Genomic DNA, 13,886 nt, shown 5'->3' with positions numbered 1-13,886 from the left:
GGGAAAGGCCCTGCCGAGAGCCTCTGGAAGCGCAGGCGGCCCTCCCAGCGACCAGCCTCGGCGCTGAAGATGGCGTCAGGGCCCACACTCAGCACTGCCTCCCTCTCCTCCTCCTCCTCCCCCTCCTCCGCGCGGTCGCCCGCCTCTTTGGCCCGCAGGCTGTACCACGTCACTGCAAAGTGGGACTCGGGGCTGGAGCGGGACAGGATGCTGCAGTCCAGCGGGAAGGACTCCTTCTCCTGCACCGTGAGGTTGGCGGTGGCGGTGTCCACCTGCAAGGTAGGATCTGAGATGACAAAAATTAAGAGGTGAGCACTGAGCAAAATGCTATGATCAAAACCATCGTGCTTCAGCACAGTCTGTCGTGACTCTGGTGCTGGGCATGATCCAAGCAAAACCCAAAGCTTGATGCAGCCTGACAAGACTCACAGGTACCTCTGTGGCCAACCTTGCAGGCACAGCATCCACACCTCACCACACACTGTCTAGCACAGGGTCAAACAGGAGCTGGCCGCAAGCACCACCCTACCTGTGCCCACCCTCACCCCAACTAAGGGACGAGAGGAGAAAGCTGCTGCAGCTCATCCAGATGTGCTACGGGAATGTGTCAGGATACCAAGGTTTGATGCATGTGCTGAGGAGCAATGTGCTACTCCTCCTCAGCTACTGCTGTACGGAACATTGCATTCCCTGCTTTTTATTTCTTTGAGAGTGCTCAAAGGACTTGAAAATCATTATGACAGAAGAGAAGAAGACCTTTTCCAGCAGCTTGGAAAGTTATTTAGATAAGAGATTCCTCCATGGAGGTGGCCTCAACACTGATTCAGCAATGACACTCCAAGTCTTCCTCTTAAATTTTTTTTTCCCTCTAGTGCTTGCTGCAAGGCTAAAGAGATGTTTTTACCTAACTGAGACAGAGTGGCCAGAACCCACGATGAGTTGATTAAAGGCTGACTTCAAGAGCAATTAACATTTGGTTTAGTCATCTTGCCAGGGAGCACATACTCCAGGCATCACAATCAATCTGGGTCTAAGCTTTCCTTTAAAGATTAAAAAGCCCTTTCCAAGGCAGGAGCTGAGCAGGAAGGGCAAGTCGATAGCTCACCAAAGAAAGAAGCACTTTCTCCTCCAGCAAGGAGAGCTGGGCAAGCCCTCCCTTGTGCAGACCCTGGGTCTCCCTGCAGGAGGGGGCTGCTGTCCCCCAGCTCTTGTTAGCCATAGGGCTGCTGTGCCTAGTGGGCTTCTCATTACAGCACCAGCCCAACACTTTTTAAATGGTCCCATGAGGAAAACCTTCATTAAGGCCAGAGCTCTTCAGGCCATAAGCAATGTAAGTATTTTCAGTTCACATCGTCCCAAGGAAGACTCCTGAGCAGAAACAGGAATGAGTTAAGTCCTGAGATTTTGGGGACTACTAAGGTAAGAAGAAGGAAGGGAAGGAAATGGCTGGTCAAAACTAACACAAAGCCTCCCTCACCTTCAGCAGGTTAAGCAGAAAGAGGAGAACTGATGTCTGAAGGTGCTAAGAGGTTCCCCCCCACCCTTGCTGATGATTATAGCCCTGACAGATGAGGCTGGAGAGCCTCACTAATGAGACATGAGTCACAAGCATGATTAGTCATTTTGTTAAGTACTGACTGCTATGAAACAAAAACAAACAACAACAAAGCACTTTTAGAAAAAAAAAATTATCTTCAATTAGCGCACTCCCAAATCCCTCTCTTCTTCCCACTCCACATTCTTCTGCAATTCAAGAGGAGCCTCAGAGATTTTTCCTGCTGTTCATTATCCCCTCCATCAGGCCTGGCAATTAGCACAATGGATGGAGAGCTGTACTGACAACCCAGCAGGGCACAGGGATTGCCTGGGGAAATGTCTTTGCTCAAGCCACTTTGGCCAGCAAAACTTCCCAAGCAAAGACGTGGCAGATAAGAGCTCTGCTGTCTCCTGAGAATGCTCCTCCTCCACAGTACAAATCTCTGCCAGGAATGACCACTAAAATCTTTCCAGGACCTCATGCTTTTGCCAGCTCCGCTGCAGTTACGAAGCTGACAACTTGCTGGAATGGGCAGGCATGAAGCACTGCAGAACATGCAGAGGGATTGCTTTAGAAGCTGGAAAGTACTCAGTGGAGTACTGTACAGTTTTTTGACCTACAGCCTTTAAGACATTTAATCTTGAGCCACATGCCTCAAAAAATAGGGAATCTGTATTTGCCAAGGTAAACTGCCTTTGCATCCTATCTGTTGTTAAAACAGGCAAAACTTAGCAGAGTACTCTGGGAATCCGCTTTTGAGGGTTTAGGAGTCCATCAGTGCTGGTCAGTCTTAAGAACCACCTTTTGGGAGCACAGGAGCAGGCAACTCCACTGTGTCCTAAGTCAAGCAACGTTGGCTGAACAGCAACTCCTTGTGGAGCTCAAGAGGAGAAAGAAATCGTATGATCAAAGTCAGGCTCTGCAGGAAGATTACAGAGCTGTAGTTCATATATACCGGGAGAAGAAACAAAAGGTCAAAGCTCAATTCGAGTTGAAATTGGCCAGTGTTGTGTCAGCTAACAAGAAGGGCTTTTTAAAGGATGGTAACAGCAAGATGTCTGAAGAAAATGTTGGGAGTGATACTTGTTGAAGATTGTCACCTGATTAATAGGGATGAAGAAAATGCAGAGGCATTCGATGGTTTTTTGCCTCAGTCTTTAATAATACTATATAATAATAAATTATATATATATAAAATATATATATAATAAATAATAGACCTTGGACTGCCCAGTCCTGTGAGTCAGAGGACCACGACTGCAGAACAGTCACTTTCCATCCACAGACATTGGGAGGCATCAGCTGTCTCAGCTGAGTATCCACAAATCCATGGGGCCTGATGGGATTCATCCCAGCATACTGATGGAGCTGGCAGGTGTTATGGCAGGACCCTTCTTGAACATCATCCAAAGGCCCTGGGAGTCTGGGAAGGCGCCTGCTGGCTGGAAGCTGGCCAGTATTATTCCAATTTACAAGAAGGGCGTGAGGGAAGACCCAGGAAACTACAGACCCGTTAGTCTAACCTCATTTCCTGGAAAAGTTACAGAGAAGATTATCCTGGGTACTACTGAAAGGCATTTAAAGAACAATGGAAGATCTGGATACAGGAGTTGAACGCACCATTAGCAAGTTTGCTGACCATAGCAAACTGGGAGCTCCTGCTGACTCTCTTGAGGGACAAGAGGCCTCACAAAGTGATCTAGATAGATTGGAGCTCTGGACTTTGATTAATGGAATGAAAATTCACAAGTTGAAACGCCTGGATTTTGCACCTAGGTCAAAGTAACACCATGCACAAGAACTGGGAGAGGAGTGGCTGGAGAGCAGCCCTGCAGAAAGGGATCTATCTGGGGGTGCTGCTGGTTGATAGCAAGCTCGGTAAGAATCAGCAGTGTGCCTCTGCTGCCCTCTTTTCATGAAAGGACCTTGCCCCTGGGGCACACACCTGGGAATCACAGGTAGCTTCTTCCATCCTGTTCTCAATGAAAATGTGAGTAAAATCAGGAGCCTGTGCTATTCAATCTGCCAAAAGTGATGAAAAAAAGTAAATTGCAGATGCAAGATGCAGTGACAAAATCCCAGGCCCATCTAGTTGTGTCTGCAGGACTTGCTCTACACTCCTTCCAGAAAAGCAAGGGTGCAATCAAGAAGACAAGGAAAAAGGAAATCAGCATGGTCTGTCCTGTGATCCTGCCCTCCGCCCAGACCCTCACAGACAAATGGTGACTTGTGTTTGCCCCAGAGGGCACAAGGCTGCTCAAGGCAGATGGCACCAGACCCTCCTCACCTGGCTGCTTGACCGTGAGGGTGATGAGCCCGGAGAGGTCCTCTGCCCGCTTGTACCAGCGGTCGCTGGGGTCCAGCAGCCACTCCTCCACGCGGCAGCTGTAGGCCCCGCTGTCCCGCACGGTGGAGTTCTGGATGGAGAGCAGGTAGAGGCCCGGGGCCGGGCTCTCCAGGTGCAGCCGGCTCCGCAGGTCGCCCAGCGCCGCTGGCTCCCCGTAGTGCAGCGTGCTCTGCCGGCTCAGCCAGGCCACCACCTCCTTGTCGGCGCGGCCCGGCCGCCACACCGACCACTCCACCGACAGCTGGGATGAGGGGCTGGTCCGGTTGCTCACCAGGCACTCCAGGGTCACCCACTCGTTCTCCAGCACCGTGATGTTCTTGTGGGTCTGGTTGACCTGCAGGCGGTTATCTATGGGAAAAGGCCATTAGAAATGCAACGTGACCAAGGGCTGCAAGGGTCCTTTTGTCTCCCCAAAAGCCTTTCCTACATGGCCACAATCCTGGGGTGTGACAAAAGAAGTAAGGAAGTAGAGGAAAAAATAAGGGAGAAAGGAGAGGACAAAAAAAAAGGGGAGGAGAAGAAAATAGGGCTTGTGTTTTTTAGGGTCTTCTGAAAACCTCAGGCTAGCCACCAACAATGACCCATTCAGTGCAGGGAACTGCAAACCCACAATCTCCCGGTAGGACCTGGGAGGTCCTAAGTGCACACAGACCTAATCAAGGGAGATCACACCTCAATCTTTTCTTGTTCTCCTCCTAGGATGAGGCAGTAGCCTGATCACACCCCAAGCACTAAGCCCCCCTGTTGTGGAAAAAGGAAAAAAAAAAGCAAGGTGGAGAACAGACAGCTGATTACAGGGAACCCCCTCTGCAAAACGAGAAGTGGCATGAGGGCAAAATCACATGCAGTGTTTTGCTGCCTTGGGAATGTCCCTGGTTTTTGCTCCACAATTTCATTGATACAGGAGGGTGACTGGAATCAGCTCTTTTATGCGAAATGACGTGTTGTACACTCCTAAATCCCTCACGATTCTTTCCAGGGGCAGCCTGGACTTCCCTGGTACTGCTGCTGCAGCAAGCACTGTACTTCCCAGAGAGAGGTGGGCAGTGCAAAGGAGGGGGCAGTCAGAGCTCCCCCGTCCCTGGCCACCTCTCAGCCACCTTGGGATTTTGCTGACAGAAACGAGGAGCTGGCACTGGCAACAGGCCATGGCCTGCTGCGCTGTCTGCGTGCGTGGCCAGGCAAAGCTGCACTGGGGACCATATCCAATATCCCTCTTGCACCCTCGTCCACAGAACTTGTGTCTAGCCAGCCAAATCCAGACAGAGAAAATGCACTGAGCACCCTACTCCAGCCCTGATATCCAACTGCATCCATCCTGCCTGAGGGATTTTATCTTCCAGACACAGGCAGCTGGAGCAAGCAAGGACAAGGCAGGCTTCCCCATGAAGTACCAATGCTGTGGGACAGTACTTGCCTGCCTGCCTCTCCCCTTTGCCCTTTGTCCCAGCTTGTGGGGGCCATATTTAGCTCCTCCACCACCTCACCTTCATCAGTGTCGTCCACTGCCTCAGAAACCACCCACAGAGAAGATTTCTCCTTTCCTGGCAGCCAGCTCCCCACCTGATTAAACTTGTTATTCCCATCTCATGTGCATAGGGAAAAGAGACAAGACTTCCTGTGCCTGTCAGGATACAGGCAGAGAGTAAAATTAAACTGTGTGCAAGACATAAAAATGCTTTCCCAGGCAGGAACACAGGGGTTCTCTCTCAGCAGGCCGCTAGTTGACACTCTTGCTACGTGATGCTCTCGAGGATAATGAAACCTGGCTGGATGCAGGGGCCCTATGGACTATGTGGGATGGACAACCTTCATGTGGGGACACTGAAAGGCACAGGCACCCAGGCTCAGCCTAGAGAGACAAGAGTCACATCAAAGGAGCGAAAACCCTCTTTCCACACAGGGATGTGCAGGCATGAGGATGGGGTGGCAATCTCACAGGCCGAGCACAGGAGGCAATGCCAAGAGGACCCCACCTGGCTGCTTGACGGTGACCTCGGTGCGCCCCGACACCTCCTCTGCCAGCTTGTACCAGGCATGGTTGGGGCTGAGCAGCCACTCCTCCACGTGGCAGTAGTAGCTGCCGCTGTCCCGCACCTCTGCCCGCTGCACCGTGAGGCTGAAGAGCCCGCCCGAGGCGGAGCGCTCGAACTGCAGCCGGCCCCGCAGCCCCTCCTCCTCCGCGTAGGTGCCGTACTCGAAGGCCGAGCTGTGGGTGGTCTTCAGGATGAGCTTTCCGTCAGCGTCCGAGGGCTTGTGCACGTACCACAGCACGGCGAAGTGGGAGTCGGGGCTGGTCTGGGATTTCACCGAGCAGTTCAGGGGGATGGGCCGGTTCTCCACCAGAGTGATGCTCCGCTTCGACTTGCTCACCTGCAGCTTGGTCACTGGGGGGGGGAATGGAGAAGGATGAAGAGAGGTGGGTCGTTAACACAGGAAAGAAACTCACCTGATTGGGGGTGGACCGGAGAGTCCCCTCTTGCCTGGGTCCCACTTGTCTTTAAGACATTTAGATATTCTACCAAATCTCTCCTTTCAAAGCCTATCTACTCCTGGATCCTCCTACTGTGTCCCTCAGCAACAGAGGCGGCTTTTTCACAGTCTGACCTTTAAAAGACTTTTTAATTCATAGTGGTCTAAGGCACCAGACTTAGCAAGAAGACTACACCCAAACTCAGTGGTTTTTCTCATGGTGACATCACACCACTTGCACCTCAGGGCAATGAACTGTTGACCAGTTCCAGAGAAAACCACTTCTGAGAAAGTGAATTAAGCAAGACCCCACTGCTGTCACATGCCAGCCATCTCAGAGAGATGTAACCCATAGCTAGGGGAGGAAATGCAGGCACAACTGGAAAAGGAGAAGGAGCACCAGACTGGAAGGGATCAGTAGGGAGCAAGCTCTGCTCCCACAGAAAGGAGATCTGGCTCCAAGTCCATCACAAACTGCACAGCCTAGAACAAGCCACAGGCACACCACCTCCCTTGGCTTCCCAGGCACAAGTGCAGCTCCCACGCTGTAGCCAGGCGGTCACACGGTGTTGAGGATGATACAGCAGAATCATTAGCTCTAGTTCCTGTAAGGAGAGACACACGGATCCTAATTCCCCTCTCCCTGTACGATCACAAGACACAGCCTCCGCTGCTGCAGCGTGCGCTCAGACTGTGCTGTCACCTGAGCCCTGAGCCAGGCCATTCCTGTGGGCAGGGAGGACACAAAGCGCCCTCCTGTGACACTTGTGCTTGGTGTGCCCCGGAGCCCCTCTGGCTACAGACGGGGGAGAGGGGCAGCTCCCACCCAGCCGGACACACCACTCCTCCCAGCAGCTCTGCCACCATGGCCCTCCCCTCCTTCACCTCTCCTCACACAGCTGCTCCCCTCTGAAAGGGGGAATGCTGCCTTGCTGCCAGGTGAAGGGACTTCACTGACAAGCTACAAATCTCTTCAATAAAACCTAAAGAGCGCATGGGTACAAGTAGCACGACAAAAGTGTGGCACCACAGGCATGAACAGCTGAGGGCTGCCAGGGGACCTGTGCCCATCCACACCCTGCAAACACATCCCACGCATCCTGTGTTTGTGAGGAAGCAGTGTTGTCTTCTCTCTCTCACCAAGGCATGGGCTCCTTGCTTTGCATCACACTTCGCTTCCAGCTTCCCTTGGGCACCAGGGCCTCGGATGCCTGTCGGCACAAGCGATGAGTGACGGTGCCCAGGGAGAGGATGGGCACAAACAACTTCAAATGGGAGGAACTCCCACCACAGCAGCGCTTTCTGCTCTATCACATCTGAGATAGGCATCCTGGTATCACATCAGACATTCCCCCGGAGCTTGGATTGCCCGTGGCTTTGATCAGTATGCTAATAAAGGCTCAGTGGCTGTGGTATGGCATGCAGCCACTGGAGGAAGGAAAGGAGGGAAATTGTCCTTGTTTTTCCTCCCTAGGGACTTTAACCTAATGGAAAGAGTCAGTGTCACCCTGTTGTGTTTCTGTCAGAAGCATTCCTTCCCCTTTGTCTCACTTCAGGACAACAGCCTTAGCCACCACACCCACCCTCATCCCACCTTTTTGGCTCACTATTGGTTAAGAATGGTTATTTCGAGTATTAATCAATCTTCCAAGTCCCTGGGAGATGAACCAATAAAGGAGAAGGTGGTTCTCAGCAGTTTCTTTTCTCCCCAGCCCCCTTTCCAAACAGTTTATTTTTAATTGGTACTGGATTATTTTCTGCAACCGTTACTACGGAAACCTCGGTTACTATAGCAACCGTGTATGTTAAGTCAGTAGCCCTATATCTATTAAAATGCAGTATATACACACGCTGCGTGTGGTGGGTTGCTCGATATCAACATACACACACAGACAAAGGCAGGGTACACGCAGACCAGAGCTGTTGAGAGGCAAGCACCCCTCTCAGTGCTCTTCCCACATCATGGCACCTCCCGGAGATGAAAATGAGGATGACTGACACGGAGTAATTTTAACCTTAGTGTTTGGGGCAACAGACCTGCACCTTGTACATGACAGATGTATTCCACTGAAGCAGTGAGGGCTTGTTCCCAGACAGTAATCACAGTAATTGTCACTGTGTACAAACAGCACGGACCCCTGAGGTCATCCAAGGACTCTTAGATGGCCTCTTTGCAGCTTTACCTGCTTTTATTCTTTTTTGAGAGTGATGGGGATGCAAACTTATTAACTCTGGCAAAAATGAGATCTTAAATTACACGCACACATGCCCCTCCAGCCCTCCAAGCTGTCCTTGGCAGCCACTGCAGCCAGCAGTCAGGGATGTGCCCACATTTGCACTGAGTCCCCAAGATATTGATGAGATGAGCGCTTCTACAGCTGCTACCAGCTGGAGCAGCAAGCCCTGGCAGGGAATTACAGGTCTTCCCTTTGCCAGACAGCACTCTTGCAGAGGTTCGTAACACTGTGCACGAAGTTTCCTCTAGATTAGAGGTATCAGTGATATGTAATGACATACCTGCCAATGCACTTTTCATCAAACATGAATTATTTTCCTAAGGGAGGCACACCACAGAAGATGCAAGTGCAGGTTTTGTTTCCCTCCCACAGAATTAGACAGGACATTCTCAGTCTTTTCCAATTCTGTGAATGCCAAACACTTCCACGTCCTGGTACTGGCTCCTGCATAGTATACACGCACCCACCTCTTCTTCATCACCTTTTGCAGATCTTGTAGGAATAACTCACGGCTTTTACGGACCACAGGCTGATAACTGCTAAGCTGGAAACGCTGTGGCAATCAGGTTACCTTGGGGCAGCTTCACCCTCAGGCTGGTGGCTGGTTTGCTTGTCTGTGCATGGCAGAGATCCTGGTTAAGACACGGGAAGCTTTGTGGGATAACTCATACTTCTGCTCTCCCATGGGGCTGACCATCAGCCACTGTTCACAGATAAGCAAACGAATCCACAAAGCTCATTTTGCATTTCGGAAAAATTACTTAATAAGGGGAAAACAGATTAATATTGAAGTTCGTGGTCCAGGGTAATGGGAAAGGTATGGTAAAACACCAGGGAGTCCATCTATCTCTTCTCCCATTCTGGTGGTATAAGCCTATTCCAGCGCAAACTTGAGTCTCTCCATGCCATGTGCAGCTTGCCAGGTCATGTTTAAAGATGCTGCCATGACATGGAAATGGTTGTAGCTCCTGGTGCACGAGTGAGGTTGCGAGAAGTCTGACACCCGAGGCACCGAGCCAGCAAAACCTCCGCCCTACTGACAAGGGGGAAACTCCCTTTCCTGGCTTGAGGATTTGCCTGGGCAGAGAGCCAGGAATTGGGCTCGGCCTTCAAACGGTGAATTGATCCGGTGTGCCCCAGGGGCTGGGGTTTCGGTGAGGCAGGGCAGGGCAGCTCCAGCCCTGTGCCAGGCAGTGGAGGTGGTGGGTGCAGTGCTGTGAACAGACACGGTTACACGGCGTTTTCTGCTGCGCTGTCAAGAGGCTGATGTTCTCTTAACAGCCTCCCGAACAGCTGCTCAGTGAGAGGAACAGGTGCCTGTGTCTAGGTGAAGTTATTGTGCGTATCATCTGCAAACCATAATCCTTTGCCACAATGTCTCCTGGCTCCCTGGAGAGTGCCAGTAAAGAGGATATCATACCTTAATGTACTGTAATTGGCCCTACACAGGCTATTAAGGCTTTCAATTTACACTGGCAACAAGTCATGGTTAAAACCCTCTTAGTTTTTTTTAAGGCAGCATGGTCTCCCAGCCCCTGTGAAGCCACACAACCTCTGTGTGAAGAGTGTAGGTGCTGAGCCCTGTAAGTGGTGCTTGGGCAGGGCCCTGCAGGCAGCACCAGAACAGGGACAGCTCTCTGAGGGCATCCTAATCCAACTGCTGGAGGAGCTCCAGGAGGTTCAATGGGTGGTGGCTCAAGCCAGAGCCTGACCAGGACATGAGGGATGGATATTACATGCTTGTTGGGGTGGAGAGGCTGGCAAAGATATTCAGTGTCCTCAACAAGCTCACACACGTACTAGACACCTCACCTCAGAGACAGTCCTCCAGCATCACATCCCTCTGCACTAACTCCCAGGCCAAGGAAAATGTCCCCGCTCACTTTCAGGGACATGCATTACCTCAGGATGCCTGTGGCAACTTCTGGTCCTCAAAGCTTGCATGTGTGGTCCTCCCAGCTTGCTCCCTGGCTGGGAGCTCAGGTCAGACATACCTTACAACCACAGCAGGCTATGACACAGCCAGGTCCTCTACAAGCTGATATATCTAAGTAGGAATTTTCTACACACCATCAAGCAGGCAGTCAGTCTCCTCAAGCTGAGCATGTGGTAAGCACAGTTATACAAATATTTGGGGGAAGGGAAAGCAGTCATCAGAGGAGGAGGACAGAGACAGTGATATGATTCATGGCTTTTCTGCTGACTTGCTGCCTCTTGGCTCCCTCCCCTCTGTTTCCTAATCACCAAGCTGGGGTTACAACACTTAACTTTAGCAAAGCACTTTGCAACCTGTACCTAAAAATGCTGTGATAAGAAGATACTCCGTCTCAGACACCTTACATCATTTTTGCCTTGTAGGCAGCAAGAAAATACAACAGCAGGAGTTTACTTCCCACCTGGGAGCCACTATTACCAAGTCCTGGGAATGGCAACGTTTAATTGCAGCTGAAGATACTGTTTTCCCAAAACAGCCCCATACAAAACCCCAGAACGCTGCTCCTGCAGCAAAGGAGGAGGGGGTCATCCGCTGGGGAAAGAGCCAGCTCCGCATGAGCCAGCAGCTGTGGCACAGAAGGGGGGGCAGGAGGATGGACACTACCACCCCAGAGAGTCCCCAGAAAGCCCTGTCACCACAGCAGGGAGGTAGTGTCCCACTTTGGAGGCTGCTGCTCTCTGGGGAGAGCTCCTCCAGAGAACGCTCTTGCTTGGAGAGAACTGGTGAAGTGTTGCAAAAAGTTTTCTGGGGGAATGTCCTACTTTTAAAAGCCTCCACTGAGATTTCATTGTGCTGAAGTGTGTGTGCAGGGGGAGCAGAAACGAGGCCAGCCCAACCTGAATCCAGCCCTGGTTTAACACCATACAGTGGGTTTAGCAGGCCGATCAGGAGAGATTCTTTTCCTGGAGCATAACCCCATGGTGACTTCCTACAAGGAACCCATCTCTCCCAGCACACTCAGTGTACAACCCTGAAGGGCACTGGCCAGGCCTTTGGCACAAACTCAGCCATCCCCTCAGCCTGTGGTCACAGCCCAGAGGTGCTTCATCATTCCCTCACCAGGGCCTGAAAAGCACTCAGTGCCTGAATTCCTCCCGGGGATGTTTGCCTGGGATTCAAGAGACAAGTGTCCACGTTACTGGCACAGGCTTAGGCACGTACTAGCATTCAGACCTCTGCCAGCTCTTCTCCTGTCCACAAAGCAGGGCTGAGGAGCCTCGTCCACCTCCCCAGACACTGCAAGGACTCCTGCTTTAATGACTGAAGGAGTCAAGCAAGTACACGCCAGCCTTCTGACTCAGCATGGCAAGAGCTGGATGACTCACGTTTATAAGGTTAGTTGAAAGCAAACCAGTGTTCAAAAGGGAAAGATGTGCAAGCCCTTTTGGAGAAGAGGCATCAGAAGAAAGGCATTTGCAGAAGGGAAGAAAACGAGATGCTCCTAGGAGGACTGTGCTCATTAAGCTTAACCATGGCATAGAAATCACAGCAAAGTAAAGACAAAGGCTTCCAGCACCGGGGCAACCTCCCCAGAGAAGGCGGGAACATGGCAGCACAGCTCCCGACTCCGGCTATTCTCTTTTAACTGAACACAATTCCTCCTGAAACTGGATTAGTGAGGTTGCAAATTGCATTAGCCAACATGGGAGGCTGCTGGTGCAACAGGAGCAGCAGAAAGGGAAATAGCATTAGACTTTGCCTGCCATTATTACTGCCATTATTAACTTGTCACTTTACTGTAGTGTTCCTATAACAATGAATTATTGCCTGCAAACAGGCTGACATGATTGAATTACTGGGAGAGCAGCTCTATGGGAAGGAAAGACAATGTTAACCCTTTCCTGAGGAAGGCTCAGCTTCAGCCCCCTCCCACATGGCCAGACAAAAGAGCGAGGCTGTGACTGAACACCACCAAGTGACCTGCATTTCAACGTGTTCAGCAAGTTGCTGCAAAGTCCGCAGCCCAGCAGGCAGCCCAGACACTCCCCAGCCTCACAGCTGCTGCTGCAGCAAAACCAGCCAGGTATTTAAGTAGCCATGCCTGTCCATGCTGACCATCTCCCATCCAACAGCCCTGCCCAGCACACAGCCCCGAACACAGGCACAGGACTGAAGGACACTGTGCTACTGCAGTCTGGGGAGCAGAGTTTGATGCTCTCAAAATGGTGCCAGAGGGTGCTGTGGCAAAGCAAAACAGGAACTTCTCCTCAAACCCTGTGGTGGATCCACTTGCTCATCCACACCCACTCCAGCCCCACAGAAAGTGAGTGTGGCATCATCCCAATGTACCTACAAGTGGCCCCATGCCCTGCCCCTCCCCAAAAGCAGCACAGCCAGACTGCAGACCCACCAAACACCGGGGGAGCGGGTCAAGCCCATGGCTGCATGTGAAGACTGCAGGCAGTGACAAGGACATCTGCTCGACCAGGGAACAGCCTGGGATTACCAGCCATGCTGGAGCCTGTGGAGCAGCTAACAAAGTAGCAGGTAACCAAGTGGGGCCTCGGGGAGGAATGCATGTGTGACCCAGAAAGGCTCTTTAAAGCCCAGAAGCCATGCATCTGCCAGCACATACAGAAAAGGCCGTGTGTGTAGCTGCAAGGATGGAAAAAGCTGGGAAGCTCACAGCCTCCCAGGTCCAGTCAAGGATAAGGCAGAGACCACCAGCTGGGATGTGCCACTGGCCTGAAAAAAGCAGGACTTTCCCCAAGAAACAGAAACCATGTTACTGTAAAGAACAGCAAGAAACAAATATACCTCAAAGCAAAATGCCTCACAAACCTAAAACCAGAAACTTTCCTGCAAAACCCTGAAATGCACATAAAAGTTCTGCACAAGAGAGAGGAGGGGAGGGAGGAATAAAAGATTCCCAGCATGAGTTGTGCCTGCTGTCAGAAAACAACATACGGCCCACTGATCACTTGTAAATTAAAATATGGAGATAGGATCACTGGAAGATAAATTCAGTACCAAGCTACAGCCACTGAGGATAAAGAAAGAAAAAATAACATACCGAGATATTTAATCAACTCCTCGTCAGAAAGATTTCAAACAAAGGAGCGCTCCGTCAATTAGGAAAAAAAAGTAATTAAATGCACCTGAAGAGCAAGTTGTAACACACACAGCAGCACCACTCACCAACTCCCGTGCCATGCTGGAGGCTGGATTTCCTGAGACATTTTCTCCCTCACAAAAATACCCGTCAGTTTTGTGCAGCTGCATGCTCAGAGCACAAATGCACCCTGTAGTGCACGGCTGACTTTCGCACGCGCTGTGTTTGACTCGGGCATTTTCAGC

The 13,886-nt window shown here is 51.2% G+C and overlaps 1 protein-coding gene across 1 annotated transcript in view; it reads right to left on the bottom strand.

The window, feature by feature from the left end:
* IGSF3 (immunoglobulin superfamily member 3) overlaps nucleotides 1–13,886 on the bottom strand; it is a 69,653-nt gene that overhangs the window by 3,860 nt on the left and 51,907 nt on the right. The window contains exons 8-10 of the mRNA XM_017731422.1: nucleotides 5,861–6,271; nucleotides 3,825–4,232; nucleotides 7–286 (exon numbers count right to left, since the gene is read on the bottom strand). Coding sequence (XP_017586911.1) covers nucleotides 7–286; nucleotides 3,825–4,232; nucleotides 5,861–6,271 — 1,099 coding nt within the window. The remainder of the gene's footprint in view (nucleotides 1–6; nucleotides 287–3,824; nucleotides 4,233–5,860; nucleotides 6,272–13,886) is intronic.

The sequence above is a fragment of the Corvus brachyrhynchos genome, unplaced genomic scaffold (genome assembly GCF_000691975.1).
Source record: "Corvus brachyrhynchos isolate BGI_N302 unplaced genomic scaffold, ASM69197v1 scaffold152, whole genome shotgun sequence".
Taxonomy (NCBI): domain Eukaryota; kingdom Metazoa; phylum Chordata; class Aves; order Passeriformes; family Corvidae; genus Corvus; species Corvus brachyrhynchos.
The sequence above is the reverse complement of the archived record's forward strand: the minus strand, read 5'-3'. Positions and strand labels throughout refer to the sequence as shown.